This window comes from Saccopteryx bilineata, chromosome 4, assembly GCF_036850765.1.
Source record: "Saccopteryx bilineata isolate mSacBil1 chromosome 4, mSacBil1_pri_phased_curated, whole genome shotgun sequence".
NCBI classification, from domain to species: Eukaryota; Metazoa; Chordata; class Mammalia; order Chiroptera; family Emballonuridae; genus Saccopteryx; species Saccopteryx bilineata.
In genome coordinates, this window is record NC_089493.1 from 20847792 (window position 1) to 20870043 (window position 22252).

The 22252-nt window shown below is 44.3% G+C and overlaps 1 protein-coding gene across 7 annotated transcripts in view; it reads left to right on the forward strand.

The window, feature by feature from the left end:
* STON2 (stonin 2) overlaps nucleotides 1–22252 on the forward strand; it is a 157008-nt gene that overhangs the window by 42586 nt on the left and 92170 nt on the right. For 2 of the 7 annotated variants that reach the window (XM_066274851.1, XM_066274852.1), the window contains exon 4: nucleotides 14390–14587. In XM_066274851.1, the coding sequence (XP_066130948.1) occupies nucleotides 14390–14587 (198 nt within the window). Of the gene's footprint in view, nucleotides 1–3596; nucleotides 3793–4288; nucleotides 4382–4410; nucleotides 4519–14389; nucleotides 14588–22252 lie in introns of those variants that run through there. The other 5 variants (XM_066274853.1, XM_066274855.1, XM_066274854.1 and 2 more) reach the window with 5 other exon arrangements.

The window sequence follows — 22252 nt, forward strand, 5'->3', positions numbered from 1 at the left end:
TAGGGACAAAGAGACTGTCATTAGTGGTAAATCTCTTATTTTTGTGGCATTTAAATGCCTGAAGCTGAGCTGGGGCGCTTAGGGAAGCCAGGGCGTTGTAAGTACCCACCCTGGTGACCTGGTTACTTATTTATCGTTCAGTGAAGCATACCGTGGTTGACTGGATAACCTGGACCCACAGCTGCTGGGGAAAACAACTCCTGAAAGGCTTAAAACCATCAAGGGAACAACTTCCTTTTGGATTTTAACTAGGGCAGGATTTGAAGAGAATTAAGTGCCATCGTGGTGGGTCTGGGTAGAAGGAGATACAGATCTCCCTCAGAAAAATGTTAATAAAATCAATTGAGTGACAAAGCCTTGCTATGATCACATATATAGGAAAGACAACTGGCATGAACCCCTTGGACCGGAGGCCTCCAGGGTGACAGGGCATAGAAAAGCATGCCCCTCGCCCTGGACGGGTAGCTCAGTTGGTTAGAGTGTCATCCCTATACACCAAGATTGCAGGTTCCATCTACAGTCAGGGCACGTACAAGAATCAACCAGTGAATGAGTGGAACGAGTCGGTGTCTCTTTCTCTCTTCGCCCTTCTCTCTCTCTCTCTTTCTCTCTCTCTCTCTCTCTCCCCCCCAAATAAATAAATAAATAAATAAATAAATAAAAATTTTAAAACAGAAAGTAAATAAAATCATGCCCCTTGAATGTTTTATAAAAATTGTTTCCTTCATTTTCTGGAATTTGGTGGAAGACAAACGTGGGATTCATATCTCTTTGACTTAAGACCACTCTGGCTCAGGCTGTGTTGATAAATACTGTCTTTAGGAAGTTATTTATTAGAATTTTAAATGTCAAATACGACTAAATCAGCCAGAAGAATATTCACACTCTCAAGATGCCATTTGATCAATCTGGGTTACATGGTGGAAAATACCAATAAATTTAACTGAAAACTTGTTTGCTGAATCTTGAACTAAATGCAGAGCTATTCTGCTAAACCCTGAGCAGAACACAAATGTTAAGGGGAGGGGAAAAGAAAAAGCTTCGGGTGATTGGGTAAATCTGTTCAAATCAAAATTGAATCTTTATGTTGTTCTCCAAAAAATGTTTTTGAAAATGAACCTAAACTCAAGTGGCCCTTTAGCAACAGTGTTTGAGCTTTCCTAGTTGCAAAAAGTTTTCCTAACTTAGTATTTTGCTTTCTCTGGCTTTAAAATCCCACTGTGCACCAGGAAGAAGATAGCAGTTGTTCTTTATAAAGATTCTCAGAGCAAAGGGTGGTTTTGTGTAGTTTGTGCGTTTTACAAGTGTGTGTGTGTGTGTTTAGAATATGTTTGCAAATGCATGCAGACAAATTGGCCGAAAGAGCAAAGTTCATCCTCAACAGTAAAAAAAAAAGGCATTATTATCAGCATGAGGCTTCCTGTTCATTGGTCATGTTATACACTGACCTTCCTCTGCGGACATGACAATTTGGCAGCAAGACCAAGGCTGAATTGGACCCATTATGCAGATACTGAAGGATATGCATAGTTAAAAATGTTAAAAAAGAAAAAGAAAAAAACCTTTTATTTCCAGAACATGTGTCCCACAGCCCAAGTGTACTTGTGTCCCCCTTGTGCTTCAAATGTCTTTCCTAAAAACTGGTGCTGAGGCCTTCCCATTGTGTCTGGGGAAGCTACTTATCTGGGACCAGAGAAAGAGCCCCTTGTTCTGGCCGGACCAGAGATGATGTCAGCCGCTGCAGAGGGAGGCAGAGGTGACAGCTGAGAGATTTAATCCCAAAGAAGACTAGCCCAGTGGGTAATCTCTATTAATTTTTTCATTCTGGCTACCGGGGGTGAGTGGCGAGTGGGGGTGGAATAAGGTCCCCAATATTTGGTGACTGTGTAGACAAGGACACTGCACTTGGCATGCATATATATTACCCTTCTCAACAGAGGCAGTCTTCTTTTTCTGTTAATACCTTGAATTGTTTTCTCCACTTATACATGTAATTAATGACCTTTCTGGAATCCAGCTCAGACAGTGATATATCCTCAGGAATGAATTTTTTTTTTTTTTTGGTTGTAAGTTTTATTATTGAATTTTAATTTTATTTAACTGTGATTAGAAAAATAGCCAGCACTAATGTGGAGCTTACAATGAGCCAAGAAGTTAAAATTTTTTTACCTATATTAAGTCATTTAATCCTTATAATATAGCACTGATGAGGTGTAGGTGCTGTCATTATCCCCATACTACAGATGGGAAAACTGAGACACAGAAACGATCATTGTCTTTGTTAAGGCCAGAGCTAATAACCGGTAGAGCTGGTCTCAGGAATGCATTTCAACAGAGCTCTTCCTCCTTAGGGCCCCGTGCCTCTCCGCCCCTCCCCACTGGGCTCCTTGCTGCTCCAGCTGCCACCTCTCCACCGTTCCCAGCAAGTTCTTTCTGCTCTTGCTGTTCCCCGGACCCTAGGGCTCTTCTACATGTTCACTCAGAGCTCTGCTCACGGGTTTCCTCCCCAGCTTTGTCCTGCTTTCAGTGGCTATAGCCCATGTCCCTACTGACGTTAGGTTATATATTGATTTTTTGTTTGTTCACTGTCTGTCTTCCCCAGTAGAGGGAAGGGACCTCATATACCTCATTCACTCTCTATCCCAGAATATGGTGCATGCGACTTAGTAGGTGCTCACTCAGCATTTGTTGGATTAATGAGTGAAAAGGCGAAAGGTATACCATATGAAACCTACTGTAGAGCGACTAAGTGACTCCTGTTTATAAGGCCCGGGAGCTGTTAGGTTGAAGGACAGCTTTCTCAGTCAAGTGAATTTCTCTTTTTTTTTTAACAAAATAGGTTAGGAAACTAGCCTCTTTCTCATCACGGCCTTTTCTTATCCTCTGTTATCAGTTTTTGACTTCACATTGGTATACATGCAATGCATACATGTGCACACATCGCCACATTCACATACATAGATACATATACACAAGCATAACACATACATATAAAGTAATATAGTTACATATGCACACACATATATGCATATATACCATAGAGTGGGGCAAAAACAGGTTTATAGTTGTTCATATGGAAAATAATGCAACAATGAATAAATAACTACAAGAATAAGCTACGTTTCATGAGTTCACAACTGTAAACCTACTCTTCCCCAGCCGGTATGTATACAGACACATGCGCACTTTTTCCCGGGGCTGCCTTAAAAGCACACACTCAACACCCGTCTGTTCTCTTTTTGTTGAATTTGAAGCTACCATCGTGCCATGAGGGGAAAGGGGGTCTCTCAAAGATGGCTTTTCTAGTTATCTAAAAGGACCTTAACCTATTTCATTAGCACGCCAGTGCTCTCCTTTTCAGAGAATGTGCTGGCTCAGCCAGGCGGGCCTCGTGCGTGGCCTGCCTCACCCCCAGTGTGGGACACGAAACAGCAAACTGCCCAAGCATGCATTAATTAACTGGTCCACTCATGCAACAAATATGTAGGTGCTGGGAAAGCAATTATGAGAAGTTTGGCCACAGTCCCTGCTCTCTTCAAGCTGAGGCTGCCTAACACAGTTGGGCAATCTGTTTCCCAGTGAAGGCTGTAGGGGTGCAGAGGGGTTCTCCCAGACCCGTCCTGGGCAGCTGTCCTCTCTGCCAGCTGTGAGGTCGCAGGGAGCCACGGGGAAAGACCAGCATTCGATCTACTCCGTATTCATGGATGGGTATGTTTACGGCACTGGAAATCTTATACAGCTCTTGTGAGTGGACATCAAAGTATAAATAAAGGACACTGCATCAACATGTACGTAAGTATTAAAAATGTTCATCTACCCAGGATCCCAAAGGATAAAAAGGAAGAAAAGTATTGTATTTGCTGTATTGTTTAAGAAGCTGATAGCCTGTACATTTATTACTCATTCAACCAATGGGGCTTTGAGCCCCCACTATGAGCCATTCACTGTTCAAGTCACTGAAATACAACAGAATATTCCTGCCCTGTGGAGCATACGTTCTGCTGGGGGAGCCATACCGGAAGCACAATACAGAAGCATATACAATGTGTCAGATAATGTGGTAAGTGGGAAGGAGAGAAAAATGAGGTCAGAAAAGGGTGAGGGACAATGTGAAATTTTACGCAAGGGCAGGGAGTATCTCTTTGTGCTGTAATGTAACTTCTGAGTAAAGACTTTAGGGAAGTCAATGAGCCACCTTGCAGAAATTGGGGAAGGAGCCTTCCAGGCAGAAGAACCTGCAAGTGAGGAAGGAAGGACAAGTGCCGCGTCTCTGGGGGATGGTCGTGTTCTTGGTGTGTGACTGGAGCAGAGGGAGCTGAGAGGCAGCAGACAGGCAGAGAGGTCCTGGGGACTCAGGCCCTGCAGGTCCTTAGAGGGCATGGTGAGGACTTGGACTTACTGTGGGTGAGACGGGGAAACTACTGGAGGGTTTGGAGCAGAGGTGTGTAAGATCTCGCCGAGCGGGTAATCCTGTTACAACTGTGTGTCTGAGGACAAGTGGAGAGGCAGGAAGACCAGGTGAGGCATTTGCAATGAGCCAGGCGGGAGAGCGTGGTGTCGGGGACCAGGGTGGTAGCTTGGGGGTGGTAGGAAGGGACAGGATTTCAGATATATTCTGAAGGTGAGACTAATAGATGTTGAGATGGACCAAATGGCAGAAGACTCAGGATGATTGGAAGGTTTTATTCTGAGCACTGGAAGCATGAAGAAGCTGGTGTGTGTGTGGGGGGGGGAGGGTAACAGGAACTCTGTGTCAGACATGTAAAGTTAGAGATCCACATGGAGATTTCAAGTAGATTTATTATTATTTTTATTTATTTACTGATTTTCAAGAGAGATGAAGGGGGAGAGAGAGAGAAACAGACAGACAGAAACATCTATCTGTTCCTGTATGCACCCTGCCTGGGGACCGAACCCACAATCTTTTTGCATCGGGATGGCACTCGAACCAAACAAGCCATCTGGCGAGGGCTTAAGTAGATTTGCACATAAGGATATGTCCAGAAATAAGAACAACTGCCACTTAACTCTTTTTGAGTACTTCTTTTAGGCTAAGCACCTTTCCAAGTTTTTTGTCATTATAAACCTTAAACCCATTATGAGGTGGGCAGTGTTTTTAGTCCCATTTTATAGGTGAAAACACAGAAGAACTGACAGACTAAGTAACCCCAGGCTATGGGGCTGGACCCAGGATCCTTGCACATAACCTCATAGGAGAGGAAGAAAGGCAGATTGCTATCTTTCAGCACTTGTTCCTTGCTGGGGTGATTCGGTTGGGAAGCACTTGGGTGAGGATAACCCCTGCTATCTGGCCCAGCCAGCAAAGGGCTGGCCCCTAGGAGAGGAGTTCAGGCTCAACACTTCAGCTGATTGTGTGGCCTGAGGGCACTCACTTCAGAACCTAAGTAGAATGGTTCATCCAAGGTTCTGAAGTCGATGAAGTACATTAGACCAAATGAGAACAGTTTGTCAGACGCAGGCACTTTGCCTCCCCCAGCTGCGTTATTCTTTGTTTCTCTTTCAAGTGAACTACTAAAATTTTGTCTAACAAATGTAAAGGTTTAATGTGAAAATATCAATAATTAAAATAGCTTTCTTCCTGAGTCATTGGAGTCTTTTGATATGCGGTTTTAATAAGCCTTCACTGTTTTAAGGAACATGTTTTAAATGTATATTCAATTGTATATTTTAAATGTATATTGAATTTTTATTTTTTTAATAAAAGGAACATATGTTAAATGTGTATTAAATTATAAAGACAGTAGTACCACCCACACCATCCAGTTTAATCTGTAGAATATTGTCATCACCCAGAAGCCCTTAGGGTGCCCTACTGACCACTCCTCCCAGACGTCCCCTCCCTCCCTCCTGTATCACCACTGTCCTGGGTATTGGGATAATAACTGCATTAGTTAAGATTCTAAACAGCTATCCTACCTACACATGCAGTGAGAATGATATAATTGAAATTCACCTGTTTCTGAACTTGATATAAATGGAATAATACTGTATGTATTATTTCATGCCTTGTTCCTTTAACACAAGATTATGTGAGATTTTTCTGTTTTTACCTGCAGCGATAATTCCTTTAGTTTTTATTGCTGTGAATCTCATTATATTAATATGCCATAATCATTTATCTGTTCTATTACTGATGAATATTTGAGTTGTTTCTCTTTTGGGGGGAATTAAGAATGTTCTTCTAAGAACATTCTTTTTGTTTTGTTGATTTTCTGGAAGATTCTAAACATAAATCCTGGTGAACACGTGTATGTGGTTCTCTTGCATAAAGAAGCTGGAGGGCGATTCCTGTGCTGTCAGGTGTGTTTATCTTCAGCTTTATCAGAGATCACCCGTGTGCTCTCCTATCAGCCACATACTGTATAGAAAAGAGATTGCGGTCTCACTCCTCACCTACACTTGGGATTGTCATTTCTATTTTTGTCCCGTGGAGGCAGGGAGAAGAGGAAATGGAGAGAGTTATGGTATCTTGTGTGGTTTTAATTTGCATTTCTTAGATTACTAATGAGCATCTTTTTTTCTTTCATAAAATAACTGTTCAGGTATATTTTTGTTGGATGTCGCTCTTTATTCTTGCTGATCTCTAGGAGTTTCTTGTGGATTTGCGATATGGCAGATATTATCTCGTACCCTGTGGATGGTCTTTGTACTCTCTTTCTGGTGCCTTTTGATGAAAAGTAGTTCTTCATTTTAATGATATGAAATTTATTTATTTATTTTTTATGCATAGTGCTTTCTGTGACTTGGCAAAGTAAATCTTTCCCTATCCTGAAGTATTGAGCATATTGAGCTATACGTCTTCTAAAGTATATCTTGTGTAGCCAGGTCTTGACATTCAGTTCACTTAGAATTGATTTTTCTGTAAGATGTAAAGTAGGAATCTAATTTTGTTTTTTTCATATAGTTATTTCCAAGTATTATTTCTATTTTATTTATTTTAAATATATATATATTGGCCTGACCTGTGGTGGCGCAGTGGATAAAGCATCGACCTGGAAATGCTGAGGTCACCGATTCGAAACCCTGGGCTTGCCTGGTCAAGGCACATATGAGAGTTGATGCTTCCAGCTCCTCCCCCCTTCTCTCTCTGTCTCTCTCCTCTCTCTCTCTGTCTCTCCCTCTCCTCTCTAAAAAATGAATAAATAAATAAATAAACAAACAAAGAAAATTGTAGTAAAATATATATATATTTATATTATTAAAAATTCTATTTCATTCATAGCTAAATAGTGTGATTCTCTGCTTATTAAAATGAGGAAAAAGACCATGCTAGGATTTTGATTGAGAATATAATAAATCTATAAACAAATTTTGGGAGAATTAACAACTTTACAACATTAAGTCTTTCAATCCTTAAATATAGTATATTTCTCCCATTTATTTAGGTCTCCTCTATTATCTATTAATATACTTTACAATTATCTCCTGAGGTCTTGTATATCTTTTGTTTGATTTATTACTATGTGTGCTTCATATTTTTAGTTGCTATTATAAATACTATCTTGACAATTTCATTTTCTAAATATTTCTTGCTGTTTTTCAGAAATGCAACTCATTTATATAAATATTGATCTTTCTTTTGAGAGAAAGAGGAAGAGAGAGACAGGAAGGGAGAGAGATGAGAAGCATTAACTCGTAGTTGCATCACTTTAGTTATTAATTGATTGCTTCTCATACGTGCCTTGATGGGGGTAAAGGGGGTGTACAAGCTGAGCCAGTGACCCCTTGCTCAAGCCAGTGACCTCAGGCTTCAAGCCAGCAATCTTGGGCTATAAACCAGCAACCTTTGGGCTCAAGCCAGCAACACTGGGATCATTTTTTGATGATCTCACACTCAAACCAGTGACCCTGCGTTCAAGCTGGAGAGCCTGCACTTAAGCCGGATGAGCCTGCACTAAAGCCAATAAACTCGGGGTTTCAAACCTGGGACTTCAGCATCCCAGATTGATACTCTGTCTACTGCACTACTGCTGGTCAGGCTATATTGATTTCTTTTTTAAAAAATCACAAGTACCTTGTTATAATTATTACTTTGGTAATTTATCGGTTAAGGACTTATGGTAATTTTATGTACGTAAAACTATTGTCTGCAAATAATGAACATTTTTGTTCCTTTTACTCGTTTTCAGTTCCTACATTACTGTACAGGTTCTGCTCACAAATATGATGTTGGATAGAAGGGCAGTGGGCACCGTCATCGTGATGTGGATTTCCGAGGGACAGCTTTGCAGCCTTGCATGATGTTTACTGTAGGGCTTTAGGGATTCCGCCACTAGGTTCAGAGAGCTTCTCCTGTTTCTAGTTCACCAAAAATTGCTACCATGAATAGATACTAGAATGTATTCAGTGCTTTTCTATATTTATTATGATGATAATATGATCTTTATTCCTTTACTGTATTATTGTGGTGAATTACATTAACTGATTTTGTAATAATGTTAACCCATGCATTCTGAACAGGGTTTGTTACTCCCAAGGAGCTTAAAAATAGTTCTTGAGGGCAAAAAAATCTTTTTTTTTCCTATGTGTACAGTATATAATGGACATAAAATATATCTGTGATATTAAAATTCAAGTTTAAAGACCCTATTAAGCCTGGCCTGTGGTAGCACAGCGGACAGAGCTTGAACCTGCAATGTTGAAGTTGCTGGTTTGAAGCTCTGGGCTTGCCTGGTTAAGGCACATATGACAAGCAATCAATGAATAACTAAAGTGAAGAAAACCTAAACAGACCAATTATAACAAATGAGATTGAAACAGTCATCAAAAAACTCCCAAAAAAGAAAAGTCCTGGCCTGATGGCTTCACAAGTGAATTCTACCAAATATTCAAAGAAGAACTAACTCCTATCTTTCTCAAGCTATTTCAAAAATGAATAACTAAAGTGAAACAACTTTGAGTTGATACTTCTCATTTCTCCCTCCTCTTCTGTCTCTGTAAAATCAACAAATAATATCTTTAAAAAAAAAAAGAAATCCCTGTCAAGAGGATAAAGAAGCAAGCTACAGACTGGGAGAAAATACTTGCAAGCAACATAGTCAACCAAGCACAAATATCTAACACAATATAAAGAAACTCAAACCCAACAGTAAAAAATACAAACTATGTAAACACAATAAATTAAAATAAAAAATACAAACATGTTCATAAAAACATGTACACAAATATTCATAGCATCTTTTTGTTTTAAAGATCTTATTGATTTTAGAAAGAGAGGAGAGAGAAAAAAGGTGGAAGGCAGGAGAGGGAGGCATCAACTCGTGGTAGCTGCTTCTTGTGTGTGCCTTGATGGGGAAGCCCGGCGTTGCAAACCAGCAACCTCAGCATTCCAGGCTGATGCTTTATCCACTGAGCCACCATAGGTCAGACTATTATCTTTATTCTTATATAGTTTTTGTTGTTATAATGTTTTGATGTCTACTTGTGGAGTTGTTTTGATTACCCTGCCTGTGATACCTTGGGATTTCTTTTCTTTTCTTTCTTTTCTTTTCTTTTTTTTTTTGGTAAGGGAAACAAGTATAGATAGAAAGACAGACTCCCCACATGCATGGACCGGGATCCATGCAGCAACCCCATCTGGGGCCAATGCTCTAATCACTCGAGCTACTTTTAATGCCTGAGGCTGATGTGCTCCAATCAACTGAGTTATCCTCAGTGCCTGGTGCCAACACTCAAACCAATTGAGCCACTGGCTAATGGAAGGGAAGAGAGAGAGAAGGGGGAGAGGGAGGGAAAGAGAAGCAGATGATCACTTCTCTTGTGTGCCCTGACTGGAAATTGAACCTGGGACATCCATATGCTGGGCCAGCACTTGACCACTGAGCCAACTGGTCAGGGCCCCCTTGAGATTTCTGATCTGACAAATAAAATCATTCATAAATTCTGGGAAATTCTCAGCAAGCATTTTTTAAAATATTGCTCTCCCCTCTCCTCTTTCTTTTTTTTTTAGGAACTCTGATTAGATATCTATGAGATCTTCTCACTTTATCCTCCTTGTATTTTAATTTCTCTTTTATATTTTCATCTTTCGTCTCTCTACACTGTCCAGTCAATTTTGTATTTGTAGTAGTATTTTTTTCTCTAGAAGTTCATTTAGTTTTTTTCAATTCTATATGCTGCTTTCTCATGTTTTTAATATATTTTATTTTTCTTATTTCCTTAAACATATTACACACACGTATTTTCTGCTTAATAAAGCTCGTGTCTGAATTCTTTGTAGGTTCGATTTTGTCTGCTTCCCCTCCCCCCACACCCACTCCCCCCACCACATCCACCTTACCGATTCTCTAGCTTTTGTTCATGGTATAACTTGACTTCTTAGGTACTTCATGATTTATTTATGAGTTTTGTGGGTTTTTTCAACATATGCACGTCAACTGAGGAACATTCTGTCTGGGAAGGCTGTCTTGAAGGTATCTTTCTCTAGAAAATATTAGTATTTGCTTTTCCCAGGTGCCTGAGGCCACTACCAACCTGTAAGTCCTTCAATTAAGTTCTTAGACTAGAGATTTTTCAGACTACTCAAGTAGTTTTAGGTACAAACCCCATGTGGGAGAGCTTGTGGTTATAAATTCTCAGGAGATTTTTTTCCCTCTCCACCCTGTACCTGGGCTTAAAGCAGACAATTTATTATTTTCTATCCCTAGCTTAAGGGTGAGAATTGTCCCAGATTTGCCTTTTGACTGAGCCCTTTGGGAATTCTGTGCATCAGATCTTTTCTTTTTTTCTTCTTTTCCAAGTGAGAGCAGGGGAGATAGAGAGACAGATTCCCACATGTGCCCCCACTGGATCTACCCAGCAATCCCCGTCTGGGCCAATGCTCTGCCCATCTTGGGCCATGCTTGCAACCAAGCTATTTTTAGTGCCTGAGGCGGAGGCTGCACAGAGCCATCCTCAGCACCTGGGGCCGATGCACTTGAACCAGTTGAGCCATGGCTGCAGGAGGAGAAGAAAGAGAGAGAAAGAAAGATAAGGGGGAGGGCTGGAGAAGCAGATGGTCGCTTCTCCTGTGTGCCCTGACCAGAAATCGAACCTGAGACATCCACATGCTGGGCTGATGCTCTACCACTTAGCCAGGGCCTGCATTGGATCTTCTGTCACATTTCCCATCTTCGGTTGACCTTTGTTTTTTTCTCCTTTACCTTCTTTACCAGGTTTTAAAATTCCAACCCCCAAATCTCCCTAGTTTGTTCAAAATCCTCCAGCTGTGAACATTGGCTCTGTACTCTACTTTACCATTTCTGGGTTCCAGCTTTCATCTGGCCTCTGACAATCCTTTACTGTCTGCCGCACCCTCTACTGTACTGTTTTAAATAATGTTACTACATTTTTCTTGTTGACATAAGAACGTCTAATCCTGTAGAGAATTTTTTATTAAAAATTATTTGAGCCAAACAGAGGAAATGGCTGGAAGCAAAAAAAATCTCAACACACTGAGAAAAATGCTTCTGAGAAATGACAGTTTGCAGCTTCTTTTATGCGTTTGGAATTGAGAAGGAAGCTTACAGGAAGGTGGGAGAAAGCAAGGTGGAGGTCAGTTTACAGGATAGTTGACAGATTATGTGCTGTCTTGAGAGCCCTCCTGCTTTTGAAGAGGGGTCTGAGAAGAAGCGTTTCAAAGGCGTGTGACCCTAACTCGGGCTGCAGGCACTGAGCAGATCCACGTCCTCTCGTTGGGACCTTGCTCTGCTTCCTCTGCAGCCTCGCCTGACCAGCCTAACTGGCCGAGACCGAGAAATCTGATACATGGAAATGGAAGAAGATGAAAATGCCAGAGAAAAATCCACTGCCTTCAAAAGAAATGACTGGATAGGAGCAGCAAGCAGGCGAATTGCAATGAGGCACATACCGCCAATAGGCACTGTGCGTGCCACAAGCATTGCGTTTACTTCTGTTAGCTGTTTAACTTTGTCCATGCAAAGAGGTTGGATCAGCGTAGATGACTGTGCTGCCCCTTTGCACATCAGAACTACTGACAAGGAAGGCCGCGCCCGCCTCTCTCTCCCATCGGCCTGTCTCGCTGGCAGGGAAGAGAAAGAACTTGCAGGTTGGTGAAGGAAGAAGCCGGATGGGACAAGAGAGTGAAAGCCAAGCTGGTCCAAGGTGGCCTGCAGGTTTAAAGTGCAGTTTAATTAGAATGTCATTTTTTGTTGTTGTTCAAATTATTACATTTTAATTATTGAAATGCAGATTTTAAAAAATATATATGTAAATGAAGAGTTTTCAAACCTGGAAAAAAAATGTGTTAACATAGATGCACAGAAATAATGGACGGGGCTTGCTTAAGGCAAAGATAAGCCTTTTACTAAAGAAGTAATATTCTTGGGGTGTGACTACCCACGATGACCTGCCCTGTTAGGAATTTATGATCGTGTGACCCTGTGAGGTCACTTTCCATAGAACCACTTTTTTCCCATCCACAGTGCTGTTGAACCATGACAGAGAAAAGACCTGTATGTCTTATAAATGCCTAAGAGAATGTGGAATGAAAATTCTCTTTTTATAGTTATACTAGGCCACAAATATTGCTATTTATTTTTCTTCCCTATTCAACCTCAGTCTTCTCTTCTTATTTTTTTAAATTTATTTTTTTTGGTATTATTTCAGTGAGAGAGGAAGAGAGAGGGAGAGGGAGAGGGAGAGAGAGACAGGAACATCATGCTGTTCCTGTATGTGCCCTGATCGGGGATTGAACCAGCAACCTCTGTGCTTCAGGACAATACTCGGACCAGTTGAGCCATCTGGCCAGGGCTCTCTTTCTATTCCCTAACCCTCTCTGTAACTTTGATTCTCTAGCCAGGAGAACTGGCTGAATCTTCTTGGGTCAGCTATTTCACCTGAGTCTGTTTCCTACTCTGTAAAATAAAACCATTGCTTGGCCCTGACCAGATAGGTCGGTTGATTAGAGCAGCATCCTGAAGCTCAGAGGTTTCCAGTTCAGTTCCCAGTCAACACACATACAGGAACAGCATGGTGTTCCTCTCTCTCTCTCTCTCTCCTTTCCTCTCTCTAAAAATTCTTTTCCTCTCTCTAATAAAAGAAAATAATTTTTTAAAAAGGACTACTGCCTATCGGGTTGATGTGTGGGATGAGGTAACACTTGTAAACGTGTCTAACCTTTCGTGGATACTCAATACATCCTAGTTTCTTTCTTTTTTGATTCTTCTTCCCCATTCATACTTTTTTCAGCACTTGGTAAATCTGCAGCAAGATTCTTATGCAACACCATGGAGAAATCTTGTGGAAGGCAATAAACTGGATAAATTAGGAACATTAGAAATCTTGATTTTTTTAAAAAAAAAAAAAAAGAAACTTTCTAAAGCGCTTTTCAAAGGCTGACTTTGGTGCTCGGGGCTAAGCAGATGAAGCCACGCCCTGTGCTTTTTCTCCTTAAAGATATTTTCCACTGTATCGCAGGTCAGCAGCCCCAGTATATGTGATCGCCAGTCACAGTCAAACTCAGAGCATGCGGAGGTATATCACATCCACATGCGAGTACATACATGTCACATGTCTGCTCTTACCCCTTAGCCCAATCTAGATTTCATTTTGCACTGGGAATTGGTGTGTTTACTTGAGCTTGTTGGCCTGCCATTAAAAATGGGGGAAACAGGCCCTGGCCGGTTGGCTCAGCGGTAGAGCGTCGGCCTGGCGTGCGGGGGACCCGGGTTCGATTCCCGGCCAGGGCACATAGGAGAAGCGCCCATCTGCTTCTCCACCGCCCCCCCCCTTCTTCTTCTCTGTCTCTCTCTTCCCCTCCCGCAGCCAAGGCTCCATTGGAGCAAAGATGGCCCGGGCGCTGGGGATGGCTCCTTGGCCTCTGCCCCAGGCGCTAGAGTGGCTCTGGTCGCGGCAGAGCGACGCCCTAGAGGGGCAGAGCATCCCCCTCTGGTGGGCAGAGCGTCGCCCCTGGTGGGCGTGCCGGGTGGATCCCAGTCGGGCGCATGCGGGAGTCTGTCTGTCTCTCCCCGTTTCCAGCTTCAGAAAAAAAAAAAAAAGAAATGGGGGAAACACATGGGTGAGGGTGCAGCTGTAAGACTCGTGCAGTTTGCGTCTGAGGGAAGCTAAAATCTAAGTTTAGAAATAAAAGTAGACCCTCGTATTCTTTAGTACGACTTTATTTTATTTTTTATTTGAGGCTCACGAGACTTCAGCTGTGTACTGATTTTGACACTGACTGGCCGTGGGGTCTCAGTCAGCTGTTTTCCCCCATCCTGGATCACGAGGGGCACTTCTTACAGACCTCCTTGCCTTGTGAAGCTGTTGGGGTGTCACAGGATCTGAGCAACATCAAAGGAAGATGAGCTCTCAGGGTAAACAAAGTACAGGTATTTATAGTATATACTTTCGGCTTGTGGTCTGTCCCCAGGCCTCCCGTTGACCATGCCCTGCTGGACGTGCCCTTCCTTCAGCTCACTGGGGAGATGCCCGCTGACCTCCGAGAGCAGCTGGACCACGCATTCTGAAGACACCAGCGGCCCTAGTTGCGGCCCCTCGTACACGGACCTGCAGCTCATCAGTGCGGAGGAGCAGATGAGTGGCAGGGCTTCCGGGGCCGACTCGACTGGTAAGCCGGAGCGCCACGCTAGAGGCTTTGCAGATCACTTCTGGTGACCCTGTTGCCACTCTTCAGATCTCTCCAGCCAGCTTTGTTTGCAGGAGTTCATGCGTAGTAATCCAGTCAAAGAGCTAGACTCCTGAGTTGTTCAGAACTGTGTTGGGAAAACACACACACACACACACACACACACACACACACAGATTGGCTGATTGGTTGGAAGATGCTCCATATGGGGAAACCATTTGACAGTGGATCTTAATGTGTTATTTTCTGACTGTTCCTTACAAGTTCCGTTTCCCACCAGTTTCGTTTCTCTTTGAATAACAACTCGATGCAATATGCGTAAGGCTTAATCTTTCATCCTGCCACCCCACACATCTTTCCTCTTCAGTGACAGGGAGGTAGATTTAAGCAGAGAAGAAGAAGTAAACATTACACGAAGCAGAATGAGAATCAGGACCCAGACACTGCGGCTACGCTACCAATCATTTTGCGTCATGTTTCCCCTGCTGTGCCTGAGTTGAGTTATACATCAGTGTGCACCATCCCGCGGTCTCAGTTATTAAATTTCCAGTAGGTGTCGGTCGGAAGGCTGGCTCTGTGGGAGGAACGCAGGCCTGTCAACAAGCTCCGCACTGTGTTCGTTGGGGTTAGGATGGCTGTGGAAGGATGCTGTGTGTTCTCAGTTTTTTGGTTATTTGGCCCAAGAAATTGTTTTTCCTCCGCAAGTGATGGAGTTACTGATAAGTTTTTCTTTGGATGACATTACCAGTGTGTCCAATAATGGATGTGTTTCTTTTTCTTTCTCTAATGTTGTTTAGGAATTTGTCTCTGGGTCATTTTTCAAACATGGGTAACATTCGCCCTCATGCTGTGTGCTATTGATGGGGGGGGGGTTCTCCAAGAACAAAGAGAGATCCTTCTTGCAGACTAAAGAATTCAAACAGGATTTACTTTGGTATTTTATAATATTACAAGGGATTCTAGTTTATCACAGTTTCTCTCTCTTCATAAGCTACAGTTTTTTCTAAGCATTTTGTTTTCACAGACACTCTTTCAATTCTGGTTGATTCCCGTGGCTGATGAGCTTGGTCAGCGGCCGAAATGTGCCCCCATGCCCCCTTCTCTACCCTGGGGAGTGTGTCACGGGTGGGAGGGCGCTGTCGGGAGCCGAGACTGAGCCTGTCTCCGCCTTCGCCTCTCCTGCTCTCGGCCTCCTCTGCAAGCCTTTCCTGGGCAGGAAGCAGGTGATGTATTGGTTAAGGCACACGGGCTTCGGAGTGATCATCAAGGATGCATTTTCTTCCCTCGCCTGCCCCAGGGATCTTATTACTTTAGAGAGAGTGGAACATGGGCTCCGTGCTGCAGGAAAAGCCAGGATGTCTAGTCAGGCTCTTTTGTTCAGTGGCCTCTCGACTTAGGTAAAAATTGCTTTAATTCCGGGAGATGAAAATCAGAGCCCCAGCCTGAACTGAACATCGTTGTGTCTCCAGTTATTTTCGGCCTCTTTTCTAACAGTTCCAGTTCCCACTGAGAAAGCCTCCTCTCTAGCATTTCAGTCGGGATCCTGGCAGAAAGCAGGTGGAAACCCCCAAGGGGTTTATGTGAAGGGAAGTGTCACAAGAGGACTGCTTGCAGAGGCAGCAAGAGCTAGACTCCTGGAGGAGGAGGGGCTGGCCCCCAGGTGCTGTGGCTGCAGACGGGACAGAGCCACTGCCAGAGACTGGGTACAGCGGGGACAGAGTGGGGAGCAAACCCCAGGTCTATGCTGGTGCTTCCCATCGGCAGATCCCAGCTGGAAGCCAGGGCCCCAGAGACCTGGTGACGCAGCCCACAGAGGTCAGCCACCAGGCCACAGAGCAGGTGAAGAAGGGTGGAGAATGGATGTGGGGTCACAGGTGGTGGTGACCAAATAGAGAGTCACCACCACACTCATCCCCACCAGGACTAGAGAATGATGAGTGATGCTCTCAGCTCTCTCATGTGGCTATAAGGAGGCTAGAGTGTGGCCTCTGGGCAGCCACCCTCTTTAGCAGAAGTGGCATAATCACAGCCAAACCGATTGAGTGTGTGCTGTGTGCCAGGCGTGTTTTATCTCTGGCCTTCACAACAAGGCTGCAAGGCAGGTATCACTCTCCCGTTTCCTGGTCTGATTCTGTGGGAGGTTAAGAAACTTGTCTAAGTGAACACTACTAAAAAATGGACGGATCTAGATTCCAATCAAAGCTTCAAAGCCTTTTCCAGTGGTTCTCAAACCCAGCGGTGCCTCCAGCATTATCATGGCTCTCAGTTTGCTGTTCCCTTCCGGACGTTCTGTACAGATGGGTTATAGAGGCTGTATATAAACAAATATGTATGTATTGTTGTTATTGCCTTGCGGGTTATTTTTAACCTAAGTAGGATCAAAGGGATTTTAAATAGATGGGTAGCAGGAAAGCTTGAGGAATAAGCCGATGTTTCCTTATCAGATATGAGTGTTTACAGAGTGGGCCCACAGTAATGTGTTACATAAACACATTTCTGGGCACTGCATTGTGAAAAGAAAATCCCCAGTTCTTCAGGAAGGCAAAGGTCCGGGCTGGCCCAGGTGCCAGGGAGTGCCTCCATCCGCTTATGGTGGAGCAGTCATCCTTGGGTCTCACCTCCACCTCCTCCTCCAGGCCCCGAGGTGGCAGGTGGCGCGCTCCAGGGCCCCGGGAACGTGAGGAGCCCCGCCCCAGGCTGTGCGGACAGTCTAGGTGTGGCCGCAGCTGCAGGAACCCCAGGCGGCTCTTCCTGGACATCCTGACCTGTGCATCAATCAGGGTGGAGTTCTGGCTCTGGAAAGCCTTTAACCCATCCTGGATCCCAGGATAGAAGGCCGGTAAGGAAAAACAAGGCTCAGGAGAAGGACCCGGTGCTTCTAAACCTCTGGCCTTTATTCATCTGCTCCAGCAGTGGGAAATTTTAGAAATGCTTCCAGTGGAGCTATCGAGAGCTTCAAAGAAAGCCAGCATCAGGCCTGTGGTGGCGGCCAGGCTCCGGGAGAGCCCTCCCTCGGGGCTGGGTGGCTCAGTCAGGGTGCACTGCACCGCTCTGAGGCTGCAGAGCGGAGTCTCATCTGTGTCTGTCTCCTCCGGGCACAGCATCTCCCCAGAGCCTTCCTTCCTCATCTGTGAGATGGGGCTGCACGTCCATGTCCGCGTAAGGTGCTTTATATAGTGCAAAGCGCTAGAAGGACTAAAAGAAAACTGCTGATTGAATAACTCTGGGTCTCGTTTCCCTTTGATATGGGAAAGGAGGCTGGTTACTGCGTACTCCTTTCTTGCCCCAAAGAGGACCGTCAACCACACCCGCGGTGGGATGGGGCCCCGGCAGGGCTCTGCAGCTCGCAGCAGTGAGCCAGAGTAGCTGCAGAGGCCGGGGTCCGCGGGCTTCAGCGTGACTGGCTTTGGAGCTGACAGCTTGGGGTTCTTGCGGGTAAATCTCTTGGGGTGACTGTTGTCATTTATCTGCCCCATCCCCATGCCTTACAGAGGGAGGGAGGGGGTGAGAGTTGCTCCCTCAGCCCAGCTGCCCTGGGCTTTCCCTGGCAGCGAGGTGTGTGAGGAAGCCGCTGGGACAGGTGCTCTGTGATGCATCTCCTGCGTGGCAGGGGCTCTGCAGGCCCCGCCTGGCCTGTTGACCTTGGCCCGTTGCTCTGGGCTGTGACTCTGCACGGGGTGGCAGGGGGGGGGTGCACAGCTAGACACAGCCTCCTCCCTGTCATCCAAGGCGGGCGTTCTGTGGGGAGCTGGCAGCCTCACAGCGCCATCCTGATTCCCAGCGTAATTGTGGAGGAAAAGACTCTGTGATCAGCCTGCACTTTCTTCTCATTTTCTCACCAAGGGGATAATTAGGAGGAAGGCAGACAAATCCCCTGGCCTTGGCTCAGTCACGACGCGGGGCAGAGCTGGGAGCATGCTGATGTCTGCTCAGGGTTCAGCTCTCCAGAGCAAACAGCGGGAGGCCTGGGTGGGCAGGATTCCCAACCACACCCGCTTCCTTTCTCACCTCTGTCTCCCCAGGGCCCCTTCCCCGATGGTGATGGGCACAGCCTGTCATCGTCACATCAGAGTAGTTCTGTAATGCCACCAGTCTAATACGGGTGGATAAGCAGTAAAAGGGCCAAAGGAATAAAAAGAAGCCTTCTGCCTTTACAGTCCATTGCCACCAGGAAAGAGAAGGCACAGGAATGTCTGTAGTACCACAAGCTGCTGTTAAGTGATAGGCTCCCATTCTGATATGTTTTTAAAATAGATTTTGACACAGAGAGAGAGAAGAGAGAGAGACCTGTTTTGTTATTCCACTTATTCATTCTGTCATTAGTTGATTCTTGTATGTGCCCTGACTGGGGATCAAACCCACGATTTTGGCTTGTCAGGACAACGCTTTAACCAATTGAGCTACCTGGCAGGGCCCAGGTGTCTTTTTCAGCACAAGAAAAGTGTAGGTGTGAGTGTAGTATTAGACTACTCAGGCGTATTTGAAATCATGAGGAATGACAAGACCCAGTGAAGCACATAGCAGGTGTTTGCTAATTGTCTGTTGAAAGAGTGAGATGACAGGTGGTAAGTCATCTGCATCCCAGACATCTGTGTCTCATTTGGGTTTAAGTCCAGCATTTCTCTCAAATGTGTCCCTTGGAGCAGCCCAAGAATAACTGGGATGCTGGGGCCCAACGCATTCTGTCCCCTTTGTTGGAGATTCATAGCCTCTATTAGCTTATTAAAGACTTTGAAAAGTCCTGAAATTATATGTATGTATGTATGAATAATGTATATGTATAATTTATACTTATGTGCTCATTATATATATATGTATACTATGTATATGTATATATGTATACTATTTGTATGTATGTATATATGAAAAAAATATATGTATACATATGTAAATATAGTCTTTCATTAACCCACACTGCCTACCTGGTCATCTGGTATAGAAACCCAAACACGTATCAATTGGCAACTTTGACTTGAAAGTGCATGTCTTTGCTAAAGTGTTGGGAGACTAGAAAAAATTATTCTGACAAACTTTCCTGGATTTGCAAAGCTAGCCTTCCTTTGTATCAGGCTCTTTTATACCTCTCTTTGTTATTTAATTTTATAGTCAGCAGACCTAAGGCTTCGTGTTGCCAAACTTTCTTTACATTTCAACCCTCAGGGTCTTTAAAACAAATACAGACCAGATGTTCTTGATTCATTTGCATGTAAGCGCTGCAGTGGAGTTCAGCCAGAGCAGTAGGACGTCCCTGGGGATTTTGGACTCATTCTTTTTCCTCAGAAATAAAGTGTTTATCCCGGGTAGAAAGCTGTGGTTTCAAGGTCCCAATGTTTGTGATAAGGACTTTTCAGATACTCAGAAAGTTTCTCCTGTCATTGTTGGTTAAGGGCGACAATGTGAGAGCGTCACCCAGGCTGGGTGCCTCTTCACAAGGTGTCACACCTGTGCCTGTGGCCTCGTGCTCATCCTGCTGCCGTTAGAGGAGCATTAGACCGGATGCCGGGGCCAAACCATGAGTGAACTGTAATTATTGTGTGCGTGATGGTGCTCAGGGGATCCTTGTTGTTCTTAAGGCACATTGTATCTTATGACGATGTTTTTACCTTTGAATATATTTTGCTTGGGAAACAGAGAGAACTTAGCTTATTTTAAAGATTCTTTCTCCCAGCTACAGCCCTGAGCAGGCTCTCTTACGAGCTGTACGCCAGGTCCTGGTCCCTGTACCACATGGTGGGCCTTTAGGAGGAGTGTTCTTTGGTGGACGTCATCTCCCCATCACTCTCAGGTCCTCCAGGGCACCAGTCACGTCTTCATGTTTGGATTGCCCGCACTCTCTAGTCTCCGGCATCATCTCTGGACCCGAGGAGCTGTCCAGCGATGTTTTCAGTTCTGCCTCCTCTTTTGACCACATTACAGCAGGATTAGGCTCCTGCCTCCCATCTCAGAATAAAGAGGAAAGCTTACCTCAACATACCTTGGTCCCAAGTGCTTGTGTCTCGAGAGAAAACAGAAAAATAGAAATGAGTTCCTTTGATCATCATTTTGAATTATTCTGCTGGATATTTTATTTTATTTTTATTTTATTTTATTCATTTTAGAGAGGAGAGAGAGAGGGAGAGAGAGAAACAGAGAGGGGGGGGAGCTGGAAGCATCAACTCCCATATGTGCCTTGACCAGGCAAGCCCAGGGCTTTGAACCAGCGACCTCAGCATTTCCAGGTCAACGCTTTATCCACTGCACCACCACAGGTCAGGCTCTGCTGGATATTTTAAATGTAGGTCATAAAATCCACCTGTTTAGGGTGGGGTTTCCCACTTGAGTTTCCCAGGCGAGTTATCTAGCATCACCACTTTAAATGAGATTAGGAGTCGTTCACTGAAGCTCTTATGCAAGCCGTTCAATACCCAGCCAATTCGGATTTCAGAACGAATCCTGAGCTGTGCCTTTCTTAGCTGAGATGTTCACTTCGACTCAACAACCTGTCGGTTGGCGTGAGGTGCCCGGCTCTAGTGGCTGGAGCAGAGTCCCTCTCGGGTATTTATTGTCATCGGCCCCAAAGCCTCTGGAAACAGATGTCTTATTCGGGTTAGGATTATAGTGATCGGTGTGGATTCTTTACCTGTCAGAGACCTTTCATGTTAGAAGAAATTTAACATGAAATTAAATTTGGCCGGTGAGAAGGCCAAAGCCTTGAGAGTTTTAGCCGCAGAGCCAGGCCTTGCCATTCCCTGTCCCTCGCCCAATCTGTGAACCATTTAAAAAGCTGAGAGACTGGCTGAGCTCACCTGGTTATATTTCATTTCATTTCATTCCTCTTTGAATGTTTTCATCTTCTCCTGCCACCACCCCCCCCCCAATTAAACAATAGAGCCTCTTTCTTCAAGATTCAGTTCACTTAGGAAAAAGTGAAAAGCAGTGGAACCAATGAAGACAGCAACCCTCAGGTCCAACAAACATTTTTTTTCTTAATAGTAAGTGTGACACATGAATGAGATGTCATAGCAAGTTTCCAGACTCAAGCCAATATGTTTTACTTATTTAAAAAAAAATTTTTTTTTAAGATTTTATTTATTGATTTTAAATATTTATTTTTATTTTATTTATTCATTTTAGAAAGGAGAGAGAGAGAGAAACAGAGAGAAGGGGGAGGAGCAGGAAGCATCAACTCCCATATGTGCCTTGACCAGGCAAGCCCAGGGTTTCGAACCAGCGACCTCAGCATTTCCAGGTCGACGCTTTATCCACTGCGCCACCACAGGTCAGGCTATTTATTGATTTTAAAGAGAGAAGTGTGGGGAGGAGCGGGAAGCATCAACTTGTAGTAGTTGCTTCTTACGTGTGTGCCTTGACCGGGCAAGCCCAGGGTTTTGAACCAGCGACAGGTCAACGCTTTCTCCTCTTCGCCACTGTAGATCGGGCACCAGTGCGTTTTGGATCACATACTTGTTTCTCTGTGGAGCAAGGTCTGGTTCTCTGTAATGCCTTTTGAGGGCTCTTCTGAGCGAGCTGCAGTCTCGCTTCCCAGGGGTCCACTCTCACCCACCTGACTCTATCTCGGGCATCTCTTCCTTCCGTTCTCAGACACTTAGAGCTTAAAAAGAGCTCTTTGTTAATATCATATTAATATAGACTTTCTTCAAAAATGTG